The sequence below is a fragment of the Crocuta crocuta genome, unplaced genomic scaffold (assembly GCF_008692635.1).
Source record: "Crocuta crocuta isolate KB4526 unplaced genomic scaffold, BGI_CrCroc_1.0 scaffold228, whole genome shotgun sequence".
Classification (NCBI taxonomy): domain Eukaryota; kingdom Metazoa; phylum Chordata; class Mammalia; order Carnivora; family Hyaenidae; genus Crocuta; species Crocuta crocuta.
In genome coordinates, this window is record NW_027532820.1 from 610,575 (window position 1) to 633,996 (window position 23,422).

The window sequence follows — 23,422 nt, forward strand, 5'->3', positions numbered from 1 at the left end:
GACCCCCTTTTTTTTTTTTAATGTTTATTTATTTTTGAGAGAGAGACAGAGCACAAGTGGGGGAGAGGCAGAGAGAGAGGGAAACACAGAATCCAAAGCAGGCTCCAGGCTCTGAGCTGTCAGCACAGAGCCCGATGTGGGGCTCAGACTCATGAACCATGTGATCATGACCTGAGTTGAAGACAGATTCTTAACTGATGAACCACCCAGGCATCCCTGATTCTTTTTTTTCTTAATGTTTATTTATCTATTTTTTTTAGAGAGACCAAGTGTGTGTGTATCCCTTTTAATCTATAGATACATCTTTTGTTCTTAATTTTAGGAACCTTTTCTACTGTAAGAAAATATTTCACTTTTCCATTCTATTTTTTTCCCTTCTTTATGCACGGGTTAGGCATGTTTTCTTTGTATTGTCCTCCATATTTATCACTTCATAATTTTGATTATTATTTTAATAACTGTGTGATGCCAGAGCTGTCCTATTAGTTTTCTTCATTATTCACTATGGTTGAGCATTTAGCGTATTTTGTTTTTTGTTTTTTTTTTTAATCCTCTATATGTTGGAGCTGTGATAAACATCTCATGCAGATCTCTTTTTCTATATTTGAAATATTTCCTCAGTTTTGTGTCTCAGAAGTAGTATTATGGAGTTAAAAAACATTTTTATTGGGATCCTGACACTCTAAAAAATTATTATTCCTTTTGAAAAAAATTAATTTCCCCAAGTAGACAATATTTTCTCATGGTTCAAAAGTTAAAAGTGATAAGGAGGTATTATATTGGTTAGCCTCCTAGCTAAATGGCAGTAACAGAGGCCCCAAAATACAGTGGTTCAAATAAGATAGAAGATTCTTTCTCATGTAATAGTCTAGAGGTCAGCAGGTGGTCAAGGTGGGTAACCTGCTGTTTCATACAATTATTTAGTGACCCAGACTTCTTCTCTCTCATGATTCTACAATATCCTGAGAGTGATTTTTGTATTCTAAGCTGTCCTTCTCAAGTGTTCTAATCTGCTCACCACTGCTGTCTGCATCTAGCCCTTAGGGAAGAGGGAAAGCCCCAGAAACTGCATACATCACTTCTTCCATGACATTGTCAAGTTCTCCATCAGAAAGACATACCTAACAGCAAGGGAGATTGGAAGAGGTAGTTTCTAGGTAGGTGACCCTGTGGCCAGTTAAAAATCTGGTGCTTCTGTTGCAAATAAGAAAAAGGGACAGATGGATTTGGGGGCAAAATCAACAGCCCGTGTTTCAATATGTCCCCCTTGCGATCCTGATATCCATCTCTTCTTCTCACATGTAGAGAACATTCCTCCCACCCCAGGGAGACCGCAGAGAGGCTCATCAAGTTGATGCTTCTAGTCTACAGTCCAGGATTTCTGTGTGATATGAAGCAGTCCTTTTCAATAGATCAGCACATGGTTCTTCATATCCTGAAAACTTACAGAAGAAGAGACAAATTCATTCACTCTCTACCTCCTAAATGCAACACCGAAGGTAGAGTAGGAACCACAGTATAAGCTCCTATTTGGAAAAAGGAAGGATAAGAAATACAAGCAGCCATTAGTCCATAATGCTCACGAAATTCTGCCAAGCAGGGGTTGCAAAGTCTCCTTGTCCTGGCGGCGTAGTAAGTTCGTTGGTGAAACTGTGGTTCTGTTAGTGAGAATCCCCTTGCCCATTTTCCTCCATGGCTCCTGGCTTTGTCTTCTAGGAGATTTTGTATCCATTTTCCGCCACAACCACNTTCCGGCCTGCAGACTGGCCAGATCTTGCCTCTTTTCATCTTGCTCTTGGAGCAGCTCTCTGAAAATGAAGGGCGACCAACATTTTATTTCTAACTGCTTCCCCTGAAGTTATGAGTTCAGGCGACAAGGGGCCTGTCTTCCAAGTTACTGAAGTGCTAGAAAGTTCCTGCTACAGAGGACCACGGATTACCAGCTTTTAGTCTGCAAAACCTCCTCTCTTACCTCCTGCCTGTGCCAGTGGTGAAGCCAGGTGCCCCAGTGTCTTTTCTGACAATGCAGTAACTCGTTTCTGGGTACCATTTTCTGCTTTACCTGCAGTACAGACTAAGTTGCTACAACAAAGAGACCCAAAATATAGTGACTCAAAGGAGAGAGAAGAACAGCTTTTCTAGCACAGCAGTCCCGGAGCGGGGAGAGGCAGCCCAGGGTAGTGGATGGCTTGGTTCCTCTGGGTCATCCTGGGACCCAAGTCTTTCTGTGCTCCTGTCTCCTAGTGTATTGTCCTCATCTGCATGATAGACGCGGACTCGCCATTACCAGGTCATGTTCGAGCCTCCAGGAAGAGGAAAAACTCAGGAATCCCCCCAAGTTAAACACATCATGTCTTTGCCATGCCTTTGGCCAGTTCATTACTAGCCACACCTCACAGCAAGAAAGTCTGGGAAATGTGGTTCTTAAAACTAGGTGACTCTGATGCGCTACCATCAGAAAGTTCTATCACTCAAGGAAGAAGAGAGCGATGGTCTCCACTACTGGCATAAAATGAAAAGTCTTTGCCCAGTTCCAGTATCCATCCAGTAATCCCAGTGATTACTGTTAATTTGTCATCTGTCTTTCCGAAGTGTGTGTGTACACAAATACAAACACACATTCTTTTCTTCCCTCCTTTTCATGCAAAAGGTATCAGGTTGTACATGTTGATTCGCACCTTACCTTTTTCTTTTTTTTTTTTAAATTTTTTTACATTTATTTATTTTTGAGAGAAAGAGGGAGGCAGAGCACAAATGGGGGAGGGGCAGAGAGAGAATGAGACACAGAATCCGGAGCAGGCTCCGACACGGGCCTCGAACCCACGAACCGTGAGACCATGACGTGAGCCAAAGTTGGACACTTAACTGACTGAGCGACCCAGGCGCCCCTGCACCTTAGCTTTTTCAATGAAGAATATATCCAAGGAAATAATATTCTGTTATCAGTACAGAGAGTTTATCGTTTCTCACCACTGTATTATATGCCTTGTCTAGAAGAACCAGGCTTTATTAAGTCTCTTATTGATGGACATTTGGTCGTTTCCAGTCTTTTGCTATTATGCATAATGCTGTACGGAGTACCTATGTACAAGTATCATTACAGGTATGAACAGAATATGTGTACAATAAATTTCCAGAAATGAAATTGATGGCTCAAAGGGTAGAGGCATTTGCAATTTTAATAGATATTGTCCAATTGTTTTCCATAAAGATTGTACCATTTTGCCCACCCAGCAGTAATGCAGGAGAATGCAGTTTCCTCACAACACTGCTAACAGAAAAAAAATAAAAAACAACTTAGAGGTTTTGGCATTCTGTTGGGTAAAACACCATACAGGAGTATGGTTTTAATTTGCATTTTTCTTATATTTGCTTGAGTCACTTGTTTTTTCCTCTTCTGTGAACCATTTCTAGCCTTTGCTCTAGTTCTTATTTTTTTGTTTTTTGGGGGTTTTTTTGGTTATTGACCTTAATAATTTCTAGGAGATCTTTGTATAGTAGGGACATTTGTTCTTTGCACTGCAAATTATTTTTCTACTTTGTCATTCATCTTTTAGCATTACCTTTTGTCATGCAAATGTCTTTGTTGATTGAATTCATTAATCTTTTCATGGCTTCTAAATTTTGAGTCACAGCTAGGAAGGTTTTCCAGCTTGCTGATTACAGAGGGCTTGAGGTGACATGAGAGGAGGGACTTGGGTGACAGTGTGAAGGGGAGAGGAGCACATGAGGCAGGCGCAGGTCCGGGCACTGGGCCCATGTATCTAAATTAACTAGACTCGGTTTCTGAAAACACCGAATCTCTGTTTTCTATCCATTCTTACTTCTTGTACCCCAAATTTACTTATTAGATTTCCTCCACAACCCTGGGCTTCAGTGTCTCTCTAGCTAGTGCTTCTGTGACTAGTTCTTATTAATCAGAGGATATTGGAGAACTATCTTGTAATTTAAAAAATAAATTTGAAAAAGAAGGAGAGAGTGTTCTAGCATAAAAGGGTCTTATAACATGTGGGTTACCATATCTCTGGACCTTGCTTAGATCATGATTCAAACAACCAACTGTAAAACATTTTGGGGACAATTGGTATAATTCACATATGGACTGGATATGATTTTGTATTTGGGTTTTGCTATTAATTTCGCTAAGCATGGTGTTTATGCTCTTTTTTAAATAAACGTTATCAATTAGAGGTGCATGCCAAAGTGTTTATGGGTAAACTGTTATGATAAGGAATTCGCTTTAAAGCATTCAAGGGAAAAGAATGGTGTGGGGGTGGGGATGGGGTATAGATGTAACCATATTGATAAAATATTGATCATTGTTGAAGCTAATGATAGATAATGGGGCTTATTATTCTTTTTTCTACCTTTTGTATAAGTTTCAAATTTTCCATAGTGAAAAGTTTAAAAAGACTACACATAAAATTATCACGTAATAATTATAGAAGACTGAAAAACAGACAAAACTCAAAGAAAAAAAAACATCGGATCAGTCAGCCCTATCTGCTGTGAACATTTATATTCTTCTGGTCTTTTCCCTTGTATAAATACATACATACACAATTCTTAAAAATTTATGTCAAAGTCATTCAGCATCTAAAATTTCTAACTTGGTATGTTAACCTTGCCGTGAATGTCACACATAATAGTTCTCAACAGCATGGTAGTTTCAAAGCCTCTCAGTATATAGCTGTATCATGCTTTATGTAACTATATCCCTGTTATTGGGCTTTTAGGTTGTTTCTTGTTTTTAACCACTGTAAACAGAAGCATCATGGTAGGTAGACGATCGTTCATATCCAGTTATAGTTGTTTAGGTCACCTTCCCAGGAATGGAATCACTGGTCAGAAAGTACATGCAGTACAATTTGATGCAGATTGCAAGTGATCCCTCAGAAAGCTGGCACCATTCTGTACCCACATCAGCAGTAAAAAAATAAATAAATAAAATAAAATAAATTGCCTGTTTTTCTGTACTTGCGAAGCCAGAGACAGACTGGGGCAGACCAGGGCAGACCAGGAGTGAATACCCCAGAGTGATGAAGGGTAACTGTCCCCCGGAGGCCCTGACTCTGACCTTGGCTACATCATTGCTGGGCATGTCGGGGAAGCCAGGATTAGCTGCCGTGGGCATCTGTGCGGTTACACGAGCTTATGTTCTATCTGTGAAGGGCCTTGGGTGTAAGGAGAACCCCAGTGCGTCTGGTCATGCAGGGGGACCCTCGACCTAGCCTAGAAGCCTGAGGCTTCAGGTCAGTAGAATCGCTAGTTCATTGTCTAGTTTTATGATGTTGTATCTTTTGGACACTTTGCACAGATGGCTTGGCCTGAGTTTCAATGTGGTGCTTCTTGTCTGTGCATCCTTATAGACAAGATCACCTGAAACTCACCTTTGCACATCTTTGAAGCCCAGCATCCCTTCCATCTCTTCAGCTTGCTTCAGTACCTTTGGGGTTATCTTGGTATCGGGGCTTGATAATCAGTGCTGTTTATTGCAAAGTCTCCAGTGTGTTTACGTTTTGAGGCTTTCATACAACACTTGTTTAACATTCATCCAGAACTGCCAGTTTATATTCACGTCTGTGCCCATATTCTGTCTTTCATATTAGTGCCTTGTTCCGTTCCATCAGTCAGTGAGATCTTAGGCTGTCAGAGGACAGGGTCCTGAAGCTAGCTTTTTGTCAAAGGACTCTAGCTTTGTGAGCTTTTCTTTAGAAACTGGTTCAAGTATAGCATTTATGGCAAACAGAAAAGACAACTGAGCAGCAAACCAACAACCAGAAAAATTATCATAACAGTTAGCCTTGATAGAGTCCCCCTTTAGTGCAGAAAACAGAGTATTGAGAATACAGTAAACGGATTCTCACTATTCTTTTAGGGAAATTACATCCCGGTGAAATCTTAGAACTTAATCATCTTTGAGTTATTTTGTATTAAGCAAATTTTCATCAGTTTGACACATGTCCTTGAAAAGTATCTGGAATCTGCCCTCTTTTCAGAATTAAAGACAGCTTAGCCACCACGGGGTTCCCATCAAAGCACATGAGTAGGAGTGAAAGAAAGGATTATAGGCACCCACTCCTCATGGTCATTTATTGTTACATCACATGACTGCCTTCTTGTGTAAAGCTTAAAACAATAGGAACCCCCAAATTAGAGAGCCTCCATTCTGAGAGGAACTTACCTTAGTAATAGTTTTGTTTTATTCTTAATTTGAGAGAGAGAGCGAGCAGTGGAGGAGCAGAGAGGAAGAATCCTAAGCAGGCTTCAAGCTCAGCATGGAGCCCGGTGTGGGGCTCGATCCCACAACCCTGGGATCATGACCTGAGCCTAAATCAGGAGTCGGATGCTCAACAGACTGAGCCACAAGGCACCCCCGTGATATTTTTTTTAAATGTAGTTGATGTTGATTTTTTAAAATATTTTTTTGAGATGGAGGGAGGGGGAGGGGCAGAGAGAGAGAGGGAGACACAGAATCTGAAGCAGGCTCCAGGCGCCGAGCTGTCAGCATAGAGCCTGATGCGGGACTTGAACTCACGAACAGCGAGATCATGATGTTGGACACTTAACCAATTGAGCCACCCAGGCACCCCAGATGATGTTGATTTTTTTTTTCTTCTTAAAATGTGAATTTGCCTAAAGATCTCTTCCAGGGCTTGGCCTGAATTTGCCCCATTCACCCAGTGTTTTGAGCCCTCAGTGTGCTCCTAGCTAGACACTGCCAGGTTGCTGGGGAGGAAGGAGCCTAATGTTTGTGAGTGACTGAAATGTGGCGCAAGACATATGAGGCTCTCTTTCTACTTTATTTCATTTACTCTTCAAAATAATACCAATTTGCAATAGTACCTCTCTTCAAAGGAGAGGGGGCAAAGAGAGCTTTTTTTTTCTTTTTTTTTTTTAACGTTCATTCATTTTTGAGAGAGAGACAGAGTACAAGTGGGGGAGAGGCAGAGAGGGAGACACATAATCAGAACCAGGCTCCAGGCTCTGAGGTGTCAGCACAGAGCCCAACATGAGTCTTGAACTCGTCAACCGCGAGGTTGTGACCTGAGCCGAAGTCAAATGCATAACCGACTGAGCCACCAGGTGCCCCAGACAGCACATTTTGAAAAGTGTAGTAACTTCCTGGAGATCACCCGTGCAGAGTGGCGGCCATTGCCTTGGCCTTAGAAGCTGGAAGTCACTCTGGAGAAGAGACTGCCTGAGGGCACCTGGCTCCGGGTTGGACTAGGAAAGTCTTGACTCTGAGTGGTTTGTGTCCGAGCTTGGAGGAGGCCAACAACGACAGACTAGGGGGGTGGGGGGTTCCCTGTATTAGTCATTATTGCTCTGGGGGCCAACCATAGTTTGTGTTCTGAGTCTCTCTTGCTGTAGTGCGATGGTATTTGTAGGGCACCAAGAAAACAAGACTAAAATGGCTTTTCTGCCTTTTATTCCTTCCTATATTTGTTTCCTAAGGTGGTCATAGCAAAGGACCCAAATCCCGGGGATTTAGAACAACAGAAGTCCTCCCATAGCTCTGGAGGCCGGCAGCCTGAGGTCAGGATGTCTGCAGGGTCGATTCCTCCTGGGGCCGCGAGGGAGATTCTGTTCCGCGCCTCTCTCCCAGCTTCTGATGGTTTGCTGGTGATCTTTGGTCTTCTGGGGTTCTAGATGCATCTCTCCCAACATCTGCCTTTATCTTCACACGGCATTCTCCTTGTGTGTGTCAGCCATGTCCAAATTTCCCTCTTTTAATAAGGTTAGCAGTGTTTGGATTGGGACCCACTCCAGTTACTTATTTCTTTTTTTTTTTTTTTTTTTTTTTTTTTTTTTTTTTTTGATTTTTTTTTTTAATGTTTTATTTATTTCTAGGAGAGAGAGAGAGAGAGACAGCATGAGCAGGGGAGGGTCAGAGAGAGAGGGAGACACAGACTCTGAAACAGGCTCCAGGCTCTGAGCTGGCAGTCAGCACAGAGCCCGACGCGGGGCTCGAACCCACGAACCGCGAGATCATGACCTAAGTGAAAGTCGGACGCTTAACCGACTAAGCCACCCAGGCGCCCCTCCAGTTACTTATTTCAACTTGACCTCAGTAAGGTCTTGTCTCCGCAGAGGGTCACATTCTTACGTACTGGGAGTTAGGACTCCAGCTGATCTGTTTCTGGTGGGGTTGGAGGGGGACAGTTCAACCCTTGACACCACCCTCATCAAACGTAGCACCACAAAGAACCCACAGCCTTCCTGGGCTTGACTTGAAGGTGGGATTCTCCATCGTCCAGATGGCCCAGGGCTTCAGTGAGGCTTTCTTGGTTTTGGGATCAGTTGACAGGGTTCCCCACAGCTCGTCTCTGTGGGCCCGAGCAGGGGCGGGGTGGGAAAATAAGAGATTCTGAGTTGTATGTTTGTTTTTATAATTTTATTCCTTGATGCAGAAAGTCTGAGGCTTGGCGGCATCCAATAATTGTTTTCCATTATTTGAGACGTTGAGGGGGAAGCTCCTCTGAGCCTTCTATAACGAAGCAAACAAGCATGGTTTCTCAACAGAGAGCCACTGTAAGCAGGGGTATGTGGCCTTCCATTGTGGCTTTCCACGCTGTCCCCTGGCTCAGCATTCCGTGGGAGGTGACACACCCTCTTCAGCACATCTTGCTCCAGAACAAGAAACACGAGTCACAGTCGACACTCTATCCGTGTCCCACGAGGAGGAGTGTGTCCCGTGGCGTCAGGGAGAATCCGACCCCACGTGTGAGCTTTTTCTAAGGATCCTGTAACCCCAGAGTGGGCATTCTAGGCAACCTCAAAATGAGGGTCTTTGCGATTTATCGCTTCGTCCCCAAGTGTTCTAGTTCTTGGGGCAGGGCTGTCCTCACTGTGTGCGTGTGTGTTTGCAGGCACCAGCTGGAGACGCCGGGACATTACTCTCATCTGGCCGCATTCTATGAGGACAAGAAAGGGGTGCTCCACGCCGGTCCGGGGAGAGGCGGCAGCCTGCCCCCTGTCTACTGGCTGCCTTCCATCCACCGATACATGTACCCGGAGATGAAGGTGAGGCTGGCCCCACGCTCACAGGGCATACGCTCATGTCTGCTACGGTGGTTGTTGATTATTTTTTTAATTCATAAGGAATTTGTGTCTTGGGCTTATGCCCAAGATTTTGGGCATCAATGATTTTGATAAACTGGGTTTCTGACCTAAGCATTTGGGTTCTTTGAAAACACATATGCTTTCCAGACATTTCTAAAACTGTGGTGCAAAGCCATATATGATGATAGGGCAGGCCAGTTGTGGTAGATTCCTAGCAGGGAAGAGGTGGATTTGATTCTGTTGTTTGCTTTGGACATTTAAAGCCAGACATTGGAGTTGAAAAGGTTAGATGTGGTATTTCATAGTTACCATATTCTCCTTTTTTTAAAGATTCTGTTTTTGGGGCGCCTGGGTGGCTTCGTCAGTTAAGCGTCTGACTTCGGCTCAGGTCATGATCCCACCGATTGTGGCTTCAGCCCCGGGCTCTGTGCTGATGTCTCAGAGCCTGGAACCTGCTTCAGATTCTGTGTCTCCCTTTCGCTCTTCCCCTCCCCTGCTTGCTCTCTGTCTCTCTGTCTCTCTCTCAAAAATAAATAAGCATTAAAAAAAGAAGATACTATTTTTAGTACTCTCTACACCCTCCATGGGGCTTGATCTTGAACCACAAGATCAAGAGTCGCATGCCTACCAGGTGAGCCAGCCAGGCGCCCCGTAGTTACCGTATTCTTGATATTACTTTATGACGCATTTTTTCTGAAGTACTTAGCTTGTGTACTAGAATAAGTTTGTTTACAGTTGACAAGTGTTAGGTGTTGGTAGGGTACAGAGATGACTATGAACATGAAGCTCTTCCTTCTCCCTCCCCTGTTGATGGTCATAAGATATTTCAGGGGAAACCTAGGGTTCCCGGTAGAGAAATTATGCCAGGGCTTTAAGGGAAAACTCTGGAAAGGTACCTTAGAAGAAGAGTTAGTCCCTGAAGTATTTGGCCAGGTGAGAAGTGAGGGAGGCTAATTTCAGACTGAGAGCAGGCTGGTGGGAGTCATGGTCAGTCACTTTCTCAGCCCCTCCTGTGAGGCAGACATTCTCCAGCTATTTATCTATACCTGTTGCAGCATATTTTATTTTATTTCATTTCATTTTATTTTACTTTATTGTAATTTAATTTTAATGTTTATTTTTGAAAGAGACAGAATGCGAGCAGGCAAGGGCCAGAGAGAGAGACAGACAGACAAAGTGTGAGCAGGGGAGGGGCAGAGAGAGAGGGAGACGCAGAATCGGAAGCAGGCTTCAGGCTCTGAGCTGTCAGTACAGAGCCCGATGCGAGGCTTGAACCCACAGACCGTGAGATCATGACCTGAGCCCAAGTCAGATGCTTAACCGACTGAGCCACCCAGGCCCCCCTGCAGCATATTTTAAAGTAAATGATTGTTTACTCTGATTTTCAGATAAGCCAGCTGTGGTCTATAAAGGTCCAGGGACTTACCTAAGGCTTTACAGCTCGTAGGAGATAGAACCGGGACTTAAACACAAGACTGTGGCCAAAGCCAGTGCCGGCCCCTTAGCCGCCACCTTTGTGGAAAGGTAGGCGTTAGAAGGCACAGGCAGGTTCATGGCACATGAGCAGGCCACAGGCGTGCCTCAGAGATGCGCGGGTTCGGCTCCAGACCACTGCAGGAAAGCAAAAAGTGCAGTAAAGTGAGTCTGATGAAGTCTCTGCTTTCCCCGTGCATTCAGAAGTTACGTCCATACTGTGCTGTGGTTTACTAAGTGTGTAGTAGCACCGTGCCTAAGCAAACAACGTACATACCTTAATTACACTGTGCTTTGTTGCTAAAAAATGCTTACCATCATCTGTGCTTTACAATGAGTCATAATCACTGACCGCAGGTGACCGTAACAAAAATAATACTAATGAAAAATTTGAAATATTGTAAGAATTACTAAAATGTGACACACAGACGTGGCATGAGCAAATGCCATTGGAAAATGGCATCCATAGGCTGGCTCGAGGCAAGGCTTTGCGTTTTATGAAAAACAGTCTGCAAAACCTGATAAAGTGAAGTGCAATAAAACGAGGTCTGCCTGTAGCTTGACTGGGATGGAATTCCTATGTCAGCTGACCAGGAGGGAAAAGATTGGGAAAGTAGGTTGGAGTCAAATTATATAGAGAACCTTAAATACTGTACCATGGAACGTGAACCCTAATAAGTACCAGTTGGGGTTTCATCAGGAAAACACAAACTATGTTAGATATTCCAGGCTACTTCAGTATAGGGAATCAGTAATCTAGGCACTGAAACCCCAAAGGAGCAAAAAGGGAACAAGGTAACATAGATACTTGATTGGTTACCCATTGGTGCAGTACAAACTTCCCCCAAATTCATGGTTTAAAATAGTACCAATTTCTTATCTCTCAGTGTCTGTGAGCTAGGAATTCCGGCATGTTTTGGCTGGGTCCTCTGCTTCACGGTCTCCCATGACACTACAGTCAAGGTATCGGCCAGGGTTGGGGGCTTGTTCGAAGGCTTGACTGGGGCAGTAGCTGTTGGAGGATTGGTTTCCTTGAAGGCTGATGGACTAAGGCTCTCAGTACCTCCGCCTCTTTGTTGTCCTCAGTCCGTAGGGAGGTGGGTGTCTCCAGCATGGTGGCTCGCTTCATTGAAGTCAGCAAGTGAAAACATCTGCTAGCAAAATGGAAATCAAAACCCTTTGTAACCTAGCTGTAGAAGTGACAGCCCCGCAACGGCGCCACATGCTGTTGGTCAAAGCAAGTTACTCAGGAGGAAGAGGGGATTACATACGGCTGCAAACACCACGCGGTGGGGATCACTGAGGGCCCTCTTGCGGCTTCCTGCCACACCTTCCCAGGCCTGGGGTAACTGAAGGAGAGGCGACATTATCAAAACTGGGAGCTTGCGGAGGAGTCCTACACCCCTGTGCTCAGGTGTCCTAGGCGCTGTGCACCTGCTGATGCCTGACTGTCTGGGGGCTCTGGCTCAGCTGAGCTGGGGCTGCTGGGAGAAGCTGGAGATTGGAATCAGAAGCGTCCCCTGCTGCTGGCACAGCACCAGCATGAGTGAGAAACCGGAGAGAGCTTTTTCTCCCTTCTGCCTTCCAGTCCCCAGTCATTGCCTCCCGTGGGAGGAACGTAACTGGAAGCCAGCTGCCGTGGGAGTCTGGAGAACATAGGTTATGGATTTCCCCCCCATCTTCCCCCATGACATGCCCTAAGAGGCAATAATTAAGAAATGGTCAGCGGGTCATTCGGGCGATTCTGGGTCTGTATGGACTGAACCTGCTCTTTCTCTCACCACGCCAGACTCTGCCCCAGCTTTTCCTCCTGAGTCAGGTTGCTGCTGGGCTATCTCAAACCCACAGCGAGGTGACCAGCATCTGACCCGATGTCCCCAGATTCCTCTCCCCAACAGGCCACGAAGGAGGGGCAGGGAGAGAAAGTAGAAATCGCCATCTGCTTTTGCTGTACCGAGGGCTGCTGCTCATTGCATACACGTCAAGCTCTAGTTGACATGTGATGCGGGAAGAAAGGCACTTGGATAGGTTGCAGATGGAAATGTGAATGGTCATCGTTTTAAAAAACAGTTTCTTAGTGCATATTGAAAATACAAGTACCTGTGCTTTAGCAGTCCCACCCCTTATGATCTGCCCTATATTTGTAAACCACCAGAATATAACAATGTCTGTATAAAAATGTTTAAGTCAGCATCGTGCAGAGCAGTGGAAAATTAGAATGCCCCATATATTATACAGCCATTATAGATAATGAATTAGAGCATGCAGGTTGACATGCAAGGTTTATCAGGAAGTGTTTTCATGTGAGAATAGCAAAGTACAGTCTATGAGATGATAATATGCTTTTGTTAAATAATCACAGCCTCAGGTGCAGAGATGGGTATATAACATACACGCATATATAAACATAAGACAATCTTTGGGTATATAGACTAGGTTATTAATATATACATATTACCTGGGGGTGAGGTATGGAGGGACAGGGCTTATACGTGTAAAACAGGAAGGGACCAGGGAAAAAATGGCAGCACTGAAACAGTAATATATATGATAGGATTCCACTGGTCGCTTATGGAATATCACAAGTATGCACATATAAAGAAATTTCTCTGTAAACGGTCTATTGAAACATGATATTTTGTCACTACAGGTTAAAAGAACACCATACATATATGGTTCAGTAACACCGTACATATATGGTTCAGTGAATTTTTACAGAGCGAACACACCTATGAAGAATATTTATTTATTTTGCTGCACAACAGTGTGAATGTATTTATTTTTTTTCCTTAGTTTATTGTCAAGTTGGTTTTCATATAACACCCAATGCTCATCCCCACAAGTGCCCTCCTCCATGCCCATCACCNTCCTGTAACCCAGGAATGAATCCCACTTGTTGATGGCAGATAATTCTTTTTATGTGCTGTTGAATTTGATTTGCAAGTATCTTGTTGAGGATTTTTGCATTTGTGTTCATCAAGGATCTTGGCCTGTAGTTCTCTCCTTTTTTTTTTTCTTTTTTTTTTGCTGGGTCTCTGTCTGGCTTGGGAATCAAAGTGATGCTGGCTTCGTAAAATGAGTCCGGAAGTTTTCCTTCGATTTCTATTTTTTGGAATAGCTTGAGAAGATTGGGTATTAATTCTGTTTTAAATGTATGGTAGAATTTCCAGGGAAGCCATCTGGCCCAGGGCTCTTATTTGTTGGGAGATTTTTGATAACTGATTCAATTTCTTCACTAGTTATGGGTCTGTTCAGATTTTCTTTTTCATCCCGTTTGAATTTTGGTAGTGAGTGTGTGTTTAGGAATTTGTCCGTTTCTTCTAAGTTGTCCAGTTTGTTGGCATATAATTTTTCATAGTATTCCCTGATAATTGCTTGTATTTCTGAGGGGTTGTTTGTAATAAGTCCATTTTCATTCATGATTTTGTCTATTTGAGTGCTCTCTCTTTTCTTTTTGAGAAGCCTGGCTAGAGGTTTATCAATTTTGTTTATTTTTTCAAAAAACCAACTCTTGGTTTCATTGATCTGTGCAACTGTTTTTCTGGTTTCTGTATTGTTTATGCCCTGATTTTTATTATTTCTCTTTTCCTACTGGGTTTGGGGTGCTCTTGTTGCTCTCCTTCTAGTTCCTTTAGGTGCGCTGTTAGATTTTGTACTTGCGCTTTTTCTAATTTCTTGAAATAGGCTTGGAGTGCAGTGTACTTCCCTCTTAGGACTGACTTTCCCACATCTCATAGAGTTTGGATTGTTGTATTTTCATTTTCATTTGTTTCCATATATTTTTAAATTCCTTCTCTAGTTGCCTGATTGGCCCATTCATTCTTTAACCTCCATGTTTTTGGAGGTTTTCCAGACTTCTTCCTGTGATTGGTTTCAAGTTTCATAGCATTATGATCTGAAAGTGTGCATGGTATGATCTCAATTCTTCTATATTTATTGAGAGCTGCTTTATGTCCCGTTAGGTGATCCATCTTGGGGAATGTGCCATGCGCACTTGAGAAGAAAGTGAATTCCATGGCCTCAGGATGTAGAGTTCTAAATACATCTGTCACACCCCTCTGGTCCAATGTGTCATTCAAGTCCATTGTTTCTTTAGTGATTTTCTGTCTAGTTGATCTGTCCATTGCTGTAAGTGGAGTATTAAAGTCCCCTGCTATTAGCACATTCTTATCCATAAGATTATTTCTGTTTGTCATTAATTGCTTTGTGTATTTCAGTGCTTCCATATTCGGTGCACAGACATTTATAATTGTTAGCGCTTTCTGATGGATAGACCCTGTAATTATTATATAATGCCCTTCCTCATCCCTTGTTACTGCCTTTAAAGTCCAGCTTGTCTGACATAAGTATGGCTACTCCAGCTTTCTTTTGACTTCAAGCAGCATGATATATATTTCTCCATCCCCTTACTTTCAATTTGAAGGTGTCCTCAGGTCTAAAATGTGTTTCTTATGGACAGCAAATAGATGGATTTTGGTTTTTTTATCCATTCTGCTACCCTCTGTCTTTTGACTGGGGCATTTAGCCCATTTACATTGTGTTATTATTGAAAAATATGGGTTTAGAGTCATTGTGTCCTTTGTAGGATTCATGCTTGTGGTGGTGTCTCTGGTACCTTGTGATCCTTGCAACATTTCCCTCAAAGATCCCTCTCAGGATTTCATGGAGGGCTGGTTTAGTGGTGATGAATTCTTTCAATTTTTGTTTATTTGGAAAGACTTTTATCTCTCCTAATCTGAATGACAGGCTTGCTGGATAGAGGATTCTTGGCTGCATATGTTTTCTGTTCATCACATTGAAGATTTCCTGCCATTCCTATGGCCTGCCAAGTTTCAGTAGATAGGTCTGTCACCACTCTGATAGGTTTCCCTTTGTATTGTAGGGCCCTTTTCTCCCTAGCTGCTTTCAGAATTCTCTGTCCTTATGTTTTGCTAGTTTCACTATGATATGTTGTGCAGAAGATCGATTCAAGTTACGTCTGAGGGAAGTTCTCTGTGCCTCTTGGATTTCAGTGTCTGTTTCCATCCCCATATTGGGGAAATTCTCTGCTATAATTTGTTTAAGGACTCCTTCGGCGCCTTTCCCTCTCTCTTCCTCTTCTGGAATTCCTATGATACAGATATTGTTCCACTTGCTTGATTGTATCGCTCAGCTCTTGAACTCTCCTTTCGTGTTCCTGGATCAGTTTCTCTCTTTCTCAGCTTCCTCTTTTTCTATAATTGTGTCATCTAATTCACCTATTATCCTTTCTGCCTCTTCAATCTGTGCATTGGATGCCTCCATTTTATTATGCATCTCATTTATACCATTTTTAAATTCATCACAACTATTTTTAAGCTACATAGTCTTTGTAGCAATAGTTTCTCTGATATCTTCCACGCCTTTTTCAAGCGCAGTGATTAATTTTATGACTGTTGTTCTAAATTCTTGTTCAGTTATGTTGCTTATATCTGTTTTGAGCAGTTCTTTAGCTATCATTTCTTCCTGGAATTTCTTTAGAGGAGAGCTCTTTTGTTTCGTCATTTTGGTTAGCTTTCTATCTCTTGTTAGTTTTAAAAGCTTGTTATGCACTCTGCACCTCCGAGTATTGCTGTATTACAGAAGGTTCTTTGACTCTTTAGGGCCTGTCTGTTCAGGAAGTGTTCTTTGGATGGTGTATCTTGGTCTCTCTTGTTGAGACGTTGGTTATTTTATTTCCCTACTTATAGTGGTATTTGGGACTCTCCACCGTATGTACTTTGGCTTGTTTCTTGAGGTAGCCCTGGAAAACAGACAGACACGCAGGGTACAAAAGCACACAAATGCACAGACAAATCCAACAAACATGCAAACCGAAATGGAAAAAGAAAAAAGGAAGGGACAAAAAGAGGAAGGAGGGAAGACAAATAATAAAAACAAAAATAAATAAAAAAGAAAGAGGAAAAGAAAAAACCCAAAAGAAAAGGACAGTCTAAAAGCATAAAACCAGAATTCCCAGCTACAAATAAAAATCGGGTGTATGCAGTGCTGACGGAAGAACATATACAAAGAGAGAAATGACAGGGTGGGGAGGAAGTGATATTGGAAATGAAATGACCAGGCAGGAGACTAAGAGGCTTAATTCCGAGAGAGAAAGAGGAGAATATGGTTAGAGGCGAGGAGAAAGAAGTGAAGAGAATGTGACTCAGAGAAACTATATAGTCTGATTACTCCAGAGAGAGAGAGAAAAAGCAGTGGAGGTGTAGAATATACATCTAGAGAAAGGATTAAATGTGACTGTTTAAGCAAACCAGTGACCAGAGTGCCCAGTCNGTAGGCAGGTCTTAGCCTCCAGTGCAACTGGGGAGCCGCTCCCTGAGGTCCTGCCTTGGTGGTTGTGGGGAGAAAAATGGCGGTGCCCCAGTCCCTTCTAGAACCAAGTGTTGCAACTCAACTCTTTAGTTCGCACTATCCCTATGCGCGGCATAGCCAAGGTGGGCAGTGCTCTGTGTCCCAAGCCCCGCCTCATTTCCAGATCTTAGTCTGTGCACCCCATTGATATCACCCGAAATATAAACCCGCAGGCCGAGTCCCTCCGAGCCATTTCAAGCCTCTCCCCTCCCCACTGGGAAGCCAGAAGCACAGCAGCACGGCCTCAGGCGCCGCCGTGTCCCCTCCAGGTCGAGCTGGCGAGCAAGCAGCAGTTTCTCCAGGGGACGCCTGGGTCCAGCGCGTCCTGCTCAGGGTCAGCTGGACAGCAGGAAACTGGGTCCCTCTGTGTCCCAGCTGAGGTTTTTCCCTTCTCCAGTGACACAGACAGTGTCTTGAGCAGTTTCAGCCGCCCTTTCTTCTCCCCTAGACTCACAGTGGCTGCCGGTGAAGGGGGCTCCCTCCCCTCCCTCTGTGACTCTGGTCCCAGCCCGATTTTATCTTCCCCAGTTCGCACTCACGCTATAAGGTTTTCTCAGCGGACTCTGTCTCCTTTTCCTCCCAAACTCCAGGGTTCTGTAAGGGCTCCTGTGGCTTCAGGCCTTCTCCGTGTGAGATATGGGGGCGAGTGAAATGTACGGAGCTCCCCGCTTCTCCGCCATCTTGCCTCCCTCCAAGAAAATTTAAAGTCAGGGTCAGAGTCAAAACTAACTGCCAAGGAAGGCAGGCAGGCCCGGGGCCTCTCGGAGGGGTCCAGTACTGGCTGGTAGAGCCCCCTCCTCGGGAAGGGGACAAGTGGGAGAGAGAGAAGGGACTGACCCCAGGAGCGGACGGAGTCCCTGGGCAGGGGGGACGGGGAGGCGAGGGACAGGGGAGCCAGCCACGGCTGGGGAGTGCAGAGTCTGCAGTGCCTGCTGCGGAGGGTTGGAGGGAGACCATGAAGGCAGGGGCTGCACGGGTCAGGGAAAGAGTTCCCTGGAAAAGCTGCAGCAGAACAAGGCCCAGAAGGGGGCAGTGGATTCAGATGAAAGCAGAAACGTCTGTTGTGTTGGGTGGTCGGACAGGGTCAGGTCGAGAGGTGCGTGCATTTTCTGCCGCGGCCTCTAGAAGAGGGCGGCGCGGCTCTTCCTCATCGTGGCCGCTTCCCGCATCGCCCTGGCACAGCCCAGGCCCAGCGCCTCAGCTGCTGGCCGTCGTCTGCTATCTCCGGGCCTGTGCACGCACTGGTCCCTCTACTAGTAACACAGTCCCTTCAGTTATCCTTCGTGTCAAAGATGAGACACGCTGCCTCCAGGAAGTCTTCCCTGTCTCTCCGAGAATCCGTCGGGCATCTCCTGTGCGCCCCCACAGCCCCTGCCCTCCCCCATCACAGCTCTCAGGCTGGGATTTGATCGCATGAGTTGATCGCGTGGGCACCTGCTTCTCCCACTAGTTTCTACATCTGGGGGCGGGGGCTGGGCCTTCTGTTCATTGTTGGACTGAGACTGCTTAGCACAGTGATCGGTGCAAAGTATGTGAGAACTATTTCTTGTGTGTGCCTGTCCGTGCGTTCATGAATGGTTGAATAAATAAGATCAGAATTAAGGATTGGTCATTTACTCTGGGAGCCTGGGGCCCAGGACACGTTTGGACAAAACACTGGAAGGTCTCCCTGCTGTAAAAGAAGGCACTTGGAGCTTGAGGATCACCAGAGGGGAGGCTAGGAGGGACCTGAAAAGGCCTAGGCTCCCCTTCCTGTATAAGTTGCCTTTGTTTGTTTCTTATTTAAATTCAAGTTAGTTAACATACAGTGTAGTATTGGCTTCAGGACTAGAACTCAGTGATTCATCACTTGCATATAATACCCAGTGCTCATCAGAACAAGTGCCCTCCTTAATGCCCCTCCCCTATCTAGTCCATCCCCCCTATTCACCTCTCCTCCAGCCACCCTGTTCGTTCTCTGTATTTAAGGGTTTCTTATGGTTTGCCTCCCTCTCTGTTGTCTTATTTTTGCTTCCCTTCCCCTATGTTCATTTGCTTTGTTTCTTAAATTCCATGTACGAGTGAAAGCATACGGTATCTGTCTTTGTCTGACTTATTTCACTTAGCATAATACACTCTAGGCCCATCCATATTGTTGTAAATGGCAAGATTTCATTCTTTCTGATTGTGGAGTAGTATTCCATTTGTGTGTGTGTGTGTGTGTGTGTGTGTGTGTGCGCGTGCGCACGCGTGTGCGCGCGCGGATGCGCGTGCTTGTGTGTATGTATATGTGTGTGTATATATAGATATAGATATATATGCATACATACATACACATCTTTATCCATTCATCAGTGGATGGACATTTGGGCTCTTTCCATAGTTTAGCTATTGTTGATCGTGCTGCTNGGCAAGATTTCATTCTTTTTGATTGTGGAGTAGTATTCCATTTGTGTGTGTGTATGTGTGTGTGTGTGTGCGCGCGCGCACGCGTGTGCGCGCGCGGATGCGCGTGCTTGTGTGTATGTATATGTGTGTGTATATATAGATATAGATATATATGCATACATACATACACATCTTTATCCATTCATCAGTGGATGGACATTTGGGCTCTTTCCATAGTTTAGCTATTGTTGATCGTGCTGCTATTAACATTGGGGTACATGTGCCCCTTTGAATCAGCATTTTGGGATCCTTTGGATAAATACCTAGTAGTGCAATTGCCGGGTCGTTACCTTTGGACTTTTGTGAAATATTGTGATTGGAGGGACCTGGCCAGACGTGATGGCTCAGCGCCTCTCTCCCTGGAGGTCTGGGAGAGGGGTAGGCACAGGGGCAGGACGGCCTCAGCGGAGGGCAGCTTTTCTGCCCACTTGGGGCAAGTGAAAGGCAGTGGTACTGGGGGCCGCTGCTGCCGGGGAAAGGGAGGCTCCGGTGTCAGCATGTCTCAAGGTCTCCCAGCCGGCTGGCAAGCCCAGCACTCCTCCTTGGTGTGGGTACCACTTGTCAGAAGTGCTCTCGCCGGCGCCCCCCAGTGGGTGGTGAGTGGTATTGCTTCTGACACTTGTGACGCTGGGCATCCTTACATCAGCTCCTGCGCGTTTCATGTTTTCTCTCTCAGATGATCCTGGAGAGCCATGTGCGGAATGGGATGGTCTCCTGGTTTCACAGATAAGGAAAGCGATCCAGAAAGGTTGGCTAGCTTTCGTAAGGCCTTCCCTGAATAAATGGCAGAGCCGGCATTGGAATTCAGCTATCCTGGGGTCAGAGCCCCTGGGGCATTCCTGGCTCAGGGCTCCTAGAAGCAGCCTGCACGGGCCCACCGGCTCTTGCACTTAGCGAGAAGGAAGAGGCGGGGCCCGACGTGCAGTGGTTGTCGGGCCAGGGGGGCCGTGGGGTCCTCCTACCCGTAACCTGTGGAGACCCCTCACTTCACACGGCAGCGGGTCCCGAGTACTTGGGGAGCTGATATGAGACTGCTACCTCGTCACTGTTCTCCTTCCAGGGCTCAGTCACGTTTTTGAGTTGGGTGTTCTCATGAGGTGTACTGTCACTTCAGAGGCGTCTCTGACTCTTCAAAAGTTAGGTTCAGCCTTGTTTCCTCTGCGCCTCCCTCTCCTGAGTACTTCAGGGTCCCTAAATTCAGCTCTCATTGTATCAGGGGAGCTGTTGCAGTATCGAAACCCAGCGTCAAGGTGAGACTTTAAAGTGAAAAACACCATTTTGTGTGGAAGTAACCATCCCTTAATGCATCTGTTGGTTGTCCTTTGTGGTCTGTGGTGCTGGGGGGGGGGGGGCAGGGGGCAAGGGCAGAGTGGGGGGAGGGCAGCACACGCCTGCACTGAATATTTTTCACATTTTTAACAAGCCATTCCTTCTCCTCCCCTTTATTTTTTCAGATCACTCACCCAGCCGGCTGCATGTCTCAGTTTATCAAGTTCTTTGGAGAACAGATCCTTATCCTTTGGAAATTTGCCTTACTTCGAAAGCGCATTTTGATATTTTCTCCGCCTCCTGTGGGTGTTGTATGTTATAGAGGTAACTAGAAGCCAGAGTTGGGTGTTCTTTCTTGAGTTTCTCAGAGCAGAAACTGCTCAGGTCTTTGCCTTGTTGGCCAAGTTCAGAAGAGTCACGGCTGTCCCAAGAGGGCGCCAGGTTTTCAGCCTGGAAATGCCAGGGCCGGACTTGCGTTCTAGAATGTGGGCTCTGGCGGCCGTGCAGAAGGTGGTTTGGGGGGCGCCTCCGTGGTCTCGTGAGGGACATAAGTGGTGAGAGGAGATGGGGATTCTCGCACGTTAAAGAGGACAACTTGGCAGAAGTTGGTGTGATTGGGTTGGAAGGTTCTGATGTGTGTGAGGTGATGGAGGAAGGGCCCACGATGACAAGGATGTGGGGCCACCAGCTGAGGGTCCAGGAGGAGTAGGGGGTGGAGTGATAGCGGTGGCTTTGGATACGGTGCGTGTCTGCTGTCCGTGAGGCCTCCGTGAGGTGGACACCAGGCGCTGGGGGACAGTGAGGCTGGCGAGTCAAGTGCCGGTGGCCACAGGTCGGACGGCGTCACTCGGGGAGAGTGCGAGTGGGGGAGGGGATGCGGGCACAGGAGGTGAAGCAGTAAAGGTGGAGGACGGGAGACTGAGGTGGGGCCGTGGGAAGCAGGGAGGGAGCCGGGAGAAACGGGGGTTCCCACAGGCAGGAGTTTGGAGAGAGGGCAAGGTCAACAGTGCCAGATCCCAAGCGGGGGCTGTGAGCGGCAGACTGGAAGCTGGAAGGGGTCAGGCGTTGTTGGCGTGACTTGAGTTCAGGATCCGCCGTGGGGCCCGAAAGGCTTGTGGCCCCGCCCACCCCTCAGCATGCCGGAGCCCCGTGTGACTCAGGTGCCAGGACAGCACAGAGCAGAGCCCTCCACAGCGACCCCGGGGCCTGACTGCTCAGAGGCCGCGGCCGCGGGCTTGGGGGGAGGAGGGCCACCCTCCCCTCTCCCTCTCCTGTCTCACAGTGTACTGCTGCTGCTGCCTGGCCAACGTCTCCCTGCCTGGCATCGGGGGCACCATTCCCGAGTCCAAGCCTTTCTTCTATGTGAACGTGGCTGACATCGAGAGCCTGGAGGTAGAGGTGTCCTATGTGGCCTGTGAGTACGGGAGCCTCCCTGCACCCCGCCCGCACGCCCTTACCCCGGGTCCCTGTGAGTACGGGGGGCCCTCCCTGCACCCCGTACGCCCTTACCCCGGGTCCCTGTGAGTACGGGACCCTCCCTGCACCCTGCCCGCATGCCCTTACCCTGGGTCCCTGTGAGTATGGGGCCCTCCCTGCACCCCGCCGGCACGCCCTTACCCCGGGTCCCTGTGAGTACGGGGGGCCCTCCCTGCACCCCGCACGCCCTTACCCCGGGTCCCTGCGAGTACGGGGTCCTCCCTGCACCCCGCCCGCATGCCCTTACCCCGGGTCCCTGTGAGTATGGGGCCCTCCCTGCACCCCGCCGGCACGCCCTTACCCCGGGTCCCTGTGAGTACGGGGGGCCCTCCCTGCACCCCGCACGCCCTTACCCCGGGTCCCTGCGAGTACGGGGCCCTCCCTGCACCCCACCCGCATGCCCTTGCCCCGGGTCCCTGTGAGTACGGGGCCCTCCCTGCACCCCGCCTGCATGTCCTTGCCCCGTGTCCCTGTGAGTACAGGGTCCTCCCTGTACCCCGCCCGCACACCCTTACCCCGGGTCCCTGTGACAGCTCTGCCGGAAGCCAGGCTCTAGCCGTCCAGCTCCCCAAGGGCCACCTTCTCCTCACAGATGCGGGGCTTCCAGACCCCTTGTTTCCCCAGTGGGGTCGGGCTGGTGCCTTTCAGTGATGGCCTCCGGGTCCCCATACCCTAAGCTTGGATGTCACAGGCACCACGGAGAAGATTTTCGAGGAGAAGCGGGAGCTGTATGACGTCTACGTGGATAACCAGAACGTGAAGACACACCATGACCACCTGCAGCCCTTGCTGAAGATCAACAGCGCCGACCGCGAGAAGTACCGGCGGCTCAACGAGCAGAGGTAGCGGGAGCCGGGGTCCCCGCACGCGTGTGCCCACGCGGGGTGGCGGGTGCGGCCAAGGCCAGCACCCACGGGGAGAGAGAGAGACCCAGCCCCAGGGCACTGCCCGTCCCAGGGCAGGACTGGGGGTGAAGGGGAGCCTGCGGATGAGGAGGCCGGGCTCCTAGCACGTCGTCCTGATAGGCGGGGAGCAGTGTGTGGGGGGTGACTTCTTTCTGATGGTTGGAACCGGGGAGACCCAGGGCGGAGAACAAGCATTTCACGAGCCCCTCACGAGCCCAGCACTGGCATCTTGCCTGTGAGTTATCTCTTGCGGGTCTCGGGAATCTGGTTACCCTGTGAACGAAACAGTATCCTTTGGGGTCAGTGGTGGAATCAATATCAATATCCTCATCATCCCTGTTTTATGGGCAGTTATGAAAGATTGCCACGTGCCTGAGATCGCCCTTGGGGGGGGGGTGACTCCAAGCCCTGTTTATTCCCTTCCTGTCTCTCCCTGC

At 47.0% G+C, this 23,422-nt stretch overlaps 1 protein-coding gene across 2 annotated transcripts in view; it reads left to right on the forward strand.

The window, feature by feature from the left end:
• The window catches only part of DENND11 (DENN domain containing 11), a 31,679-nt gene that overhangs the window by 2,611 nt on the left and 5,646 nt on the right, over positions 1–23,422 (forward strand). For both annotated transcript variants that reach the window (XM_077781057.1, XM_077781058.1), the window contains exons 3-6: positions 8,874–9,027; positions 20,790–20,928; positions 21,887–22,018; positions 22,772–22,922. In XM_077781057.1, the coding sequence (XP_077637183.1) occupies positions 8,874–9,027; positions 20,790–20,928; positions 21,887–22,018; positions 22,772–22,922 (576 nt within the window). The remainder of the gene's footprint in view (positions 1–8,873; positions 9,028–20,789; positions 20,929–21,886; positions 22,019–22,771; positions 22,923–23,422) is intronic.